We start from the raw sequence: 10,518 nt of genomic DNA on the forward strand, positions 1-10,518 counted from the left end.
TGCATCAACTTGCTATAAAAGCAGGTAGTAATTTTACCTTGTACTTATTCTTAGTGCAAGTTTTAAAGAGTGCAGTTCGATTTTAACAGTTATTTTCTCAAAGCTATAATGGAAGTGACAAAGGAGCATATTCGGCATATTTTGCTTTATGAGTTCAATAAAGGCAACAACGCAATGGAAAGTGCGAGGAATATTAATGAAGTATATGGAAATCAGACAATAAGTTTAAGCCAGTGTTAATGATGGTTCCAGAAATTCTGAGCCGGAAACTACAGCCTAGAAGACAAGCCTTGTCCTGGAAGATCTGTAGAGCTTGGCGAGGATGTCCTGCAAACCCTGGTGGAACAGATCCTATTGTAACTGTTGAGGAACTAGCAGAAAAACTTGGATTTGGTCATTCAACCATTCATTGACACCTGCGTGCCATTGGGTTCCTCACAAACTTTCCGAGTCTAATCATGTGCAGAGAGTAAATGTGTGCTCCTCTTTGCTGTCACATCTCATGAATGAACCTTTTTTGGAATGAATAGTGACTGGTGATGAGAAATGGGTTCTCTATAAAAATGTCAAATGCTGAAGACAGTGGGTAGGGAAAGGAAAAACACCAGCACTCCAGGCTAAAGGTCTTCACCTGCGTAAAGTGTTGTTATCTGTTTGGTAGGATATGAAAGATTTAGTCCACTTTGAACTTTTAAGCTCAAACCAAATGATAACAAAGGAGATCTACTGCGAGCAGCTTAAGTCAGCACTAGAAGAAAGACGACCATCTTTGGTTTCAAGACGAAAGGTGTTATTCCATCAGGATAATGCTCAACCACATACAGTGAGGATGACATTCTAAAGGCTGGAGCAGCTTGAATGGGAAACAATGCCCCACCCACCATATTCGCCAGACATTGCCCCATCAGATTATCATTTATTCCACAGTATGAGGCTTGGAAGAGGCATTCTTGATTCAACTGTCACTTCCTAGCCAAAGGAGAGAAGGTGATATTTCAGTCAGGACTGTCTAAATGAAGAAAGTACAAAGCTAGTCAGCTCTGAAGAGCAGCTGTTACTGTAGTGGTATTAGAAAAGTTAGAGTGGAGACAGTATGTTTTTTGGTCAGAAGATGAAAGGTGATGATAAGTGACTTTATGTTAATCAACTAGGTGGCAGATTTGGGGTGCGGTCAAGAATGTTTGTACATGTATCAGCAACACCATCCTAGATGTAGGAGTCATACTCCATTGTGGGTCTTACCTGAGCTTTATAAAGGATTTCTAGTTTTTTTGTTCAAGTAGAGGAAGGCCAGTCTTTCTCATGAATTTTTTTCCATCTTGAGGATATGTGTTTGCCACAAGATACTCAGTGAGGGTGAAACTTAGCAATGAGTGACCTCAAGAGATCTTCATGCCTGTTGTTCATGTAAAAGATACTAATGTCTAATCTAAAATTATAGAATAACTTAAGACCAAGACAGAGCAAGAATTGTTGATTTTTCAAGTAATCTATATTACTTCCAGATACATCAGTGTCAACCTCCCAGTTATGTCTTTTATGGAGAGTCTAATTCTAAGAGTGGAGGCGCAATGGCCCAGTGGTTAGGGCAGCGGACTCACAGTCATAGGATCACGGTTTCGATTCCCAGACCGGGCGTTGTGAGTGTTTATTGAGCAAAAACACCTAAAGCTCAATGAGGCTCCGGCAGGGGATGGTGGCGAACCCTGCTGTACTCTTTCACCACAGCTTTCTCTCACTCTTACTTCCTGTATTTCAAAGGGTCAGCCTTGTCACACTGTGTCAAACTGAATATCCCCAAGAACTAGGTTAAGGGTACACGTGTCTGTGGAGTGCTCAGCCACTTGCACGTTAATTTCACGAGCAGGCTGTTCAGTTGATCGGATCAACTGGAACCCTCGACGTCGTAAGCGACGGAGTGCCAACAATTCTAAGGATATACTGAATTAAATATTGCTCAGTGACTAAACCGAGAACTCATGACATGGAAAGATTATGACCAACCAATAAGGTGAACATATTACTTAAAGGAACCCAGCAGTTTCCTAAACAGTTCTTGTTTCTTTCAACACTTACTAAATCATGTTCAGTTTCAGCACTTTTGCTCAGTATATTGTTCATTCTTTTCTTTTGTTTGTAGATAACATTATCAGAAAACTTTGCATGATTTCCAAGAAGTACATATTCTTCCTCATCAGGTGGTACACCTCCACAGGAATCAGCAGGAACAGTTCCATTTGTATGATCTCTTTCAATCTGAGTAAAAAAAATTAAAACCAAAATAGTTCAGATATTAAAATCATTCACTATAAATCAGAGACATTAACCAATCACGGTTAATCAGTTAACGAGATTAGCTCGGCTCTTTATTTCCATATTATGATTCTGTTATGATATAAGAAACAAGCATTACGCGTCCCAAGGTGAAGAGAACACTGCTTCAATTCTAAGAGAGAATACACACATACACACACGTTTGTTTTTATATACAGTTATACCTAAAAACAGTTGCCATTCTTATCACTAAAACTTGTCTGTTTTTCAAATAAGGAATCTTTTACTTTACATGACTTCCAAGGTGTGAGATGATCAGCTGACAATAATACTGTTTGGAGTGAGCAACTTTTGCAGAGTGCGTCTGTGTGTGTGTGTGTAAAGCAGGCTTCTTTTAGTTTCCATTTACCAAATTTGCTCATATGGTTTCAGCTGTCCTGGGGTTAAAGTAGAAGACGTTTGCTCAAGATTGTACACAGTGGAAGTGAACCATAAACTACGTGGTTGAGAAGCACAATTCTTAAACACACAGACATCAGTATTATGCAGCAAATAGTTACATCATCAATACATAGAAATGACATTTCCACATTAAAACATCTTCAGGTAGACTCTCTGACCTGGTGATGTCATAATTTTCTAGGTCAAGGGGGAAAAGACAGAATCCAAGAACACTTGTTATTGAAATACTGCATTCATTTGGTCATTCAGTTTCTACTACCGCAACAGTTGGTTATCTATATATTTCTGTCTTGATGTTGATGCAGTCTTTGTCCTTCATATGGCATGCACAAGAGAAAATAAACTCATTTATTTTCCTTTTTAGATGACATGCACAGGTAGGAAATAAAAACTAGAAAGGCTTACCAAATATTTGACATTATCAGAGTTTAGATAATAATGCCAACACACCCTTGGGTGGTAAATGGTATTAACTGAGAACCTGATATTGCTTCCAAGAAGTATGTACTCGTCACTTACATGTGGATCACAGGAGTCTTCTGAATGAATCTGGTTATCATCATTTTCTTTCTAATTAAGATAAAAACAAAAACAAAAAAAGCAGCATTTAGAAGTCACCATTAAAATATATAATTACAAAGTTTTTCCTACAAAAAAAAAAGGCATAGTTAATATTTAATTAATTCTGGAAATAGTTATAGCAAGGGTATGAAAACAACATAGATACTCTTTTACTTGTTTCAGTCATTTGACTGTGGCTATACTGGAGCAACGCCTTTAGTCGAGTAAATCGACCCCAGGACTTATTCTTTGGATGCCTAGTATTTATTCTATCGGTCTATTTTCAGTAAAAGAACATGACTGTAAAACAATGTCTCAACAACATATTTGTTTAATCCATGCAAGCATGGAAAAACAGACACAAAAACAAATGAAGAATACATAGTTTTACTTATATTTTAATTAATATTGAATAAATAAATGTACAAAAACTTTAAAACAAGCAATACCTTTTTTATACTGAAATATCTTTTTGGTTTGTAACAGATATTTCCTTCAAACTTTTCGTTTTTTCCCAGCAGCATATAATCCTCATTCAAGTCATGTTCTTTTACTGAAAAGTCACTTGATAAACAAGTAACAGGGCCTTCACGTCTCTTCTTTCTTTGTAGACATGGTTCAAACAACACACCTAAAAATTTAAGTGTTCAAATTTAATCCTTCATTCAAATATATGAACAGCAAGAAATAGAATAAATGATTTCTGTTGGGGTTAACAATGAGCATTCAGTTATTTGATCAACTGAACTACCTGCTTACTGAATTATTGAATTAATGTGAAAGTGGCTGAGTATTCCACAAGCATGTATCCCTTAGTGTAATCATCAAAATGAATCAGCATGACACAGCACAGATGAAGCTGTGTGGTAAGAAGTTTGCTTCCCAACCACATGATTCTGAGTTCAGTCCTACTGCATGGAACATTGGGCAAGTGTCCCCAGGTCCACTGTGTGGAACATTAGGCAAGTGGCCCCAGGCCGACCTATACCACATAAGTGAATTAGGTAGATGGAAACTGAAAAAAGGCCCATAGTATATGTATGTGTGTGTGTGTGTCTGTTGTGTATCCCATGTGTATGTGTGTGTTTTTGTGTTTGTGTTTGCACTCCACCACCACATGACAACTGGTGTTGGTCTGTTTACCAACACCAGTTGTCTCTTTAACTTAGTATTCAGCAAAATAAAAACCTGACAGAATAAGTATCACCATTTAGGCAAGTATTTTAGCCCTTAACCTCTGGTATAAGTACTGGGGCTGAATTGTTTGACTAAACCCTTTAAGGCCATACCACCAGCTTGTCCACAGTCCAATGACTGAAACAAGTAAAAGGTCACAGACAGTATGTGACAAGTCAGGAGGTTTTAAACATAGATAGTCTATCTGATGAGCTGTCATAGAGTTTCCATCACCTTGATTTCACTCAGAAAGGCTCAAGTTGTGACCTGAAGCTTTGGTAAAAGAAATCTTCTCAAAATGCAACACGAGAAGTAACCAACTCTTTACTCTTTTACTTGTTTCAGTCATTTGACTGTGGCCATGCTGGAGCACCGCCTTTAGTCGAGCAAATCGACCCCAGGACTTATTCTTTGTAAGCCTAGTTCTTATTATATCAGTCTCTTTTGCCGAACTGCTAAGTTACGGGGACGTAAACACACCAGCATTGGTTGTCAAGCTATGTTGGGGGGACAAACACAGACACACAAACACATATATACATACATATATACGATGAGCTTCTTTCAGTTTCCGTCTACCAAATCCACTCACAAGGCTTTGGTCGGCCCGAGGCTATAGTAGAAGACACTTGCCCAAGGTGCTACGCAGTGGGACTGAACCCAGAACCATAATATTTTCATGACTTGTGAAATTTTGAAAAGTTTACAGTATATCTTAGTAACAAGAAACTGTAGGGAGAGCTGAACAGGAGAGGGTCTTCAGAGAAGAAGCCCACTGCCATGCAAGTATTTTAGCCCCTAATCTATTGTATATTTTGTCACATACACACAGACATATCCATATGGCTAAAGACTTTTTATTTCACAAGGATGACTTGGCAGTTTGTTTCATGCTTTTGTTAATTGTTTTAGATGTCTGTGTAGTTGCAAGAAGACGTAGACACCGTTTTGGCTCTCCCATACAAAGAGAGGGAGAGTGGTGGTGGTGGGGTGGGGCTATATAATACTTGGTTAGTACTCAGTTTCAACTGAGCAGATTGGAGCAATGTGAAATTAAGTAGCTTGCTCAAGAGCACAACACACTGCCCGATCAAGGAATCAAGCCCAAAACCTTATGACTGGGAAACCAACACTCTAACCACTAAGTCACATACCTTAAGATATTTAAGGTTTGAAAAACAAAACGACAACAACAAGAAAAAATAAGGTACCAGTTATATACTGATTTTAATTCAACTGAATCCATCCCTTCCTGAAAAGCAAGTGGCAATATATTAATCAACATTCTACCAACTAACAAAATGCACTAAATTACTTTAAGAATACAGGACAGAGAAGATTGTTGAAAACACACGTTTTTACATGCGTAATCCTGTCACAACCTGTTGCAGCATTTTTAATATTTATCAGTCTTTATGAGCACCAGTGTGTTACTGAAAACAAGTTTTTTGGTCTCAATAGAGCTACAATCCTAACAGAATTTTTTATTAATTCCAATCACATACTTTTGAATATTTTTTTTTTCTCAATACTTCCAGCTTTCATTTAGATCTCCCTAGGCAGAATTCTTTACTTTTTTTTTTGTTATATTAAGTCGGGATGAGTGAGCATTAATTAAATAGCATCTTTTAACTTACTTGCTTCAGTCATTAGATTGTGGCCATGCTGGGACACCACCTTGAAGAATCTTTAGTCAAATGAATCAACCCCAGGATTTATTTTTTAAAACTTGGTACTTATTCTACCAGTCTCTTTTGCCAAACTGCTAAGTTACAGGGACATAAACAAACACCAATTGTCAAATGGTAGTGGGGGACAAACACACACACATGACAGGCTTCTCTCAGTTTCCATCTACCAAATCCACCCACAAGGCTTTGGTTCGCCTGAGGCTATAGTAGAAGACACTAGTCCAAGGTGCCATGCAACAGGACTGAACCTGAAACCATGTGATTAGGAAGCAAACTTCTTACCACACCGCCACACCTGCACCTATAACATGTTAATATTTTTTCCTCCCAGGGCGGCGAGCTGGCAGAATCGTTAGCACGCTGGGCGAAATGCTTAGCAGTATTTCGTCTGTCTTTATATTCTGAGTTCAAATTCCACTGAGGTCGACTTTACCTTTCATCCTTTCAGGGTCGATAAATTAAGTATCAGTTGCATACTGGGGTCAATCTAATCGACTGCCCCACCCACCTGCCAAAATTTTGGGCCTTGTGTCTAGAGTAGAAAAGAATTTTTTCTGCCCAGGGTGGCGAGCTGGCAGAATCGTTGGCATGCCGGGCGAAATGCTTAGCAGTATTTCGTCTGCTGTTATGTTCTGACTTCAAATTCCGCCAAGGTCAACTTTGCCTTTCATCCTTTCGAGGTCAATTAAATAAGTACCAATTACGCACTGGAAGGGATACAGCTGTACTGACCTCAATTCATAACTAGTTTTTATCGAAGTAACATGGATGTGGGAATGGCTGTGTGGTGTAGTGGATCTTGCAGGCATGAAGTGGATTTGATCCACCATAGCCAAATTTAAATTAACACTTCAACAGAACTTTTCTCAGTGGAACAATAGTTTTTCCGTGGCAGTTTATATTTGCCAGATTGCCTTAGCTAGGCCAAAATAATGTCTTCACCACTTGACCTTTCTAACCTTTCCTAGACCACTAAAAGCTAGAATTAAGATAACAAGACCACCAACTAAATCCATTGTTCTCAACAATATGTCTATCCTTCTGGATAGTTATAAAAGCAAGAACCCCAAGCAAAAATCAGTTAGTCACTTGGTGACAACTCAATCAGTTAGTCAGTTGGTGACAACTTGTGAGTTGACAGAGAGAGCTAACATCAGTTAGTGAACCGACCACTAGAATCATGGCCACAAGCAGGTAGACAAACAGCCAGAGGGAAAAAGAAATTTAGAATTAGCAACTCTACGAGACTTTTCCCATACTCTCTCACTTTCACTAACTCACTTTGTCTTCTCTGCACATTACCATATCTCTCTCTATGGTTTACTATTACAATAAGAACACACAGGCCGGAATTAACTTTTTTACTTTGCACGCTCTAGGATTTTATCACCTGCCCATCGAGGCAAGGTATATTTGATGTAACGGTAAATAGATATTTTTCTTCACAACTTCAATCACTGTTCTTTCATCTTTACATAATGGCAATCCATGAAGAACCAATCCTTACAAACTGATTACGATGCCGACATTCCATCTTACTGTGTATCAACTATCGTATATCATATTATTGTTTACAAATCAAACTTCAACCATTACAGTGGTTTAAGAAGTTCATTTAGCAGTGGGACCCATAAATGGGCAGTCTATGCTGTTGTTAACTCCTGGACAACCCTGACCAAGCAGACCTATGATCAAGGACATTCCAATCGTAACTGTCCCGTTTCTCCTATGTACTGGGACCCTAAGACCACACTATCCAATATGTAAAGTGTGATTTGAGGAAAATTTTTCTGCTATTTCTAGCAAGTCTGGAGACAAAAATAGATCTCTTATTGGCTGAGATATCTTTTTTATTTTATCTATCAATGAGCGACTACATAAAACAAGAAAAGTTCTAAAGGGTTTCAAATAACACCCATTAATTCTAAAAAGAAATGGACGTCTTAGCCATAAATATACAAATTGGAATTCCCTTGATTATATAGGTCTGTTCCATCAGATCTATGTGAACAGCAACAAGTTTAGACAGTAAATGGATATTTGTGCAGTTAAATATATATCACCGACACAATTGATCTCGTATTTTATTTATTTCTAACGTAAGTATATTTAAGAGATAGATACTGTCGATTATATTGGTCCCAGAACTTGACTGGTACTTATTTTATCGACCCCCGACAGGATTTGAACTCAGAACGAAATACTGCAATACATTTTATCCGTTGCTGTACTGGTTCTGCAAATACGTCGTCTTGTGATTACAGAAGACAGAGAAGCAGGTGAGAAATAGAACTACATTCTTAAAAAATGGAAGACCTGTTGAGTAATATGGTCCTTGATAAACTGTCTGGAATTACTGTGATCATAGGTCAACTCGGATCAATTGTTGTTATGGTAGTTGTTTAGCCGCAACGCTGATCTGGGGGCGAAACAACAACCACAGCGATAATTTCTTTATTTGCTAAGGTCATCAAAACTAACAACGAAGTAACTAAGTAGGGGAATGTGATGGTGATTCCAAGGAACAGAGAAGGCGAGACGTCTGCTGCAAGCGTATAATGCAGGATAAGTTATTACTATCTTCAATGAGGACACTTCTACATGGTCGCTAAAAATAACAGTCAAAGCTCTCTTGAATCACACCCTGCCGTCGAGGTTGATTTACTCAATCAGGGCTAACTTAGGGTTAAACAACAACAACATTACTAGGCTATTCATCACAATTATAACTTGTTACCTGTTTATCATAAAAATATTAAGTGGCCGTTATCCCATGGAGATAAAACGAAAGATCACTAAACACCTAAATTTTTGTATATAAACTTCACCTTCCTGCTCGAAAATAAATAAAAAACAATTAAATAACTTAATAACAAATCAATTTACTACCAATTCACAAAATGGAAACAGCCAAAATATTCTTTAAGTCAGCAATAACTTTTAAGAGACGGTGAGTTGTCTTATTCATATAATGCAACACTTCAAGTATAACCGTTTAATACGATATTTAAAATTATAATTGTTGTTTATCTGATAGCAATATCGTGTAATTAAAGTGGGTTACAACCTACCACCTGCAGTAAATAGCATATTTAAACACAAGTAAATATTCTAAATAAGCGAGGATAATATACATACATGTATATCTTCGATGAAATTAGTTCGATCGAGGTCGATTATTTTCATATGTAGTATTCAATACAAAATACGAGCATAATTTCATTTTTTTTAAATAGTTCGTACTGCGATCGTCCCGACCCTAGTTGTCTTCGATATATACATATATATTTTACTTGTTTTAGTTTAGTGGTCTGTGCCCATTCTGGGGGCACTGTTTTGAAGGGTTTAGTCGAAGAAATCGACCCCGATATTTAGCTTTTTTAAAAGCCTGGTATTTATTCTATCGGTCATACATACATACAATATATATGAGCATGTTCAGATATGCAACTATATGCATGAGAATACATACATACAAACAAATAAACAGACAAAAAACCCTGTTGTTGATGTTGAAATTCCAATGAAGGAGCCATGAATCTAGGTTTGCAAGAAACCGGCTCTTACTCTATTGGCAAGAAACCTTGAAATAAAACTGAACAATGACATACATACACCTTGCATTATTTTAAATTCGAGTAACTAACAGATGCATACAATAAATGTGTTAAGTATTATTACCTTGCACTTGGCTGGTGTCCTTCATTTCTAAACAAAAGCATAGAGTGAAGAAAAAACAATAGATAAAATAATATAAATCAATAAAACGATCCTACTTTAAATGGTAATATTAACAAAAAGGGGCAAAAAAAAAACAACGGAATTCTTGTCAAAACTTGAATGAACAAAAACAACTGCCGCAAAAGCGTCCACAGTAACAACGCATGCGCACTTTGTCAGCTGGTCCGAAGTTGACTTCGGTCAATTATTTGAATTTATTTGTGGTGTGTGTTGCATGCTTGTCTGTGTCAGTGCTCGTTTTTTTCTTTCTTTTTTTTTTCTATTTTAAATCGGTAGAAGTTGCGCCCACGCGCGAAACACTCGGTCCTTTATTCACTTTGTAACTTCAACGATTATTAATAAGAAACATATTTGCTCATGTTTTTTGAGTTCTATTTTCTTGTTTACAACACCAAGCCTATGTGTTATATATGTCGGTATGTTCGACATTGTATCCGTGTGTGTGTGTGTGTGTGTGTGAGAGAGAGAGAGAGAGAGAGAGAGATGGGGAAGCTGAGAAAAAAGTATAGAGAAATTAAGTTGACAAAAAAAGGAGATGAAGAGGAATAAGAGAGGAAAAGGAATAGAGAGATAAGATCGGAGCACCTGTTCTGCTAATGAACTTGAGATAGTG

General features: G+C 37.5%; 1 protein-coding gene across 3 annotated transcripts in view; it reads right to left on the reverse strand.

Moving 5' to 3' along the window:
- Positions 1-10,053, reverse strand: part of LOC106870839 (uncharacterized) — a 39,972-nt gene extending 29,919 nt beyond the window's left edge. The window contains exons 1-4 of one of the 3 annotated variants that reach the window (XM_052971781.1): positions 9,846-10,053; positions 3,747-3,928; positions 3,256-3,306; positions 2,077-2,256 (exon numbers count right to left, since the gene is read on the reverse strand). In XM_052971781.1, the coding sequence (XP_052827741.1) occupies positions 2,077-2,256; positions 3,256-3,306; positions 3,747-3,928; positions 9,846-9,870 (438 nt within the window). In that variant the 5' untranslated portion in view covers positions 9,871-10,053. The remainder of the gene's footprint in view (positions 1-2,076; positions 2,257-3,255; positions 3,307-3,746; positions 3,929-9,845) is intronic. The other 2 variants (XM_052971780.1, XM_014917069.2) reach the window with 2 other exon arrangements.
- Positions 10,054-10,518: the final 465 nt, after the last annotated feature.

Source organism: Octopus bimaculoides, chromosome 11 (genome assembly GCF_001194135.2).
Source record: "Octopus bimaculoides isolate UCB-OBI-ISO-001 chromosome 11, ASM119413v2, whole genome shotgun sequence".
In the NCBI taxonomy this organism is placed as follows: domain Eukaryota; kingdom Metazoa; phylum Mollusca; class Cephalopoda; order Octopoda; family Octopodidae; genus Octopus; species Octopus bimaculoides.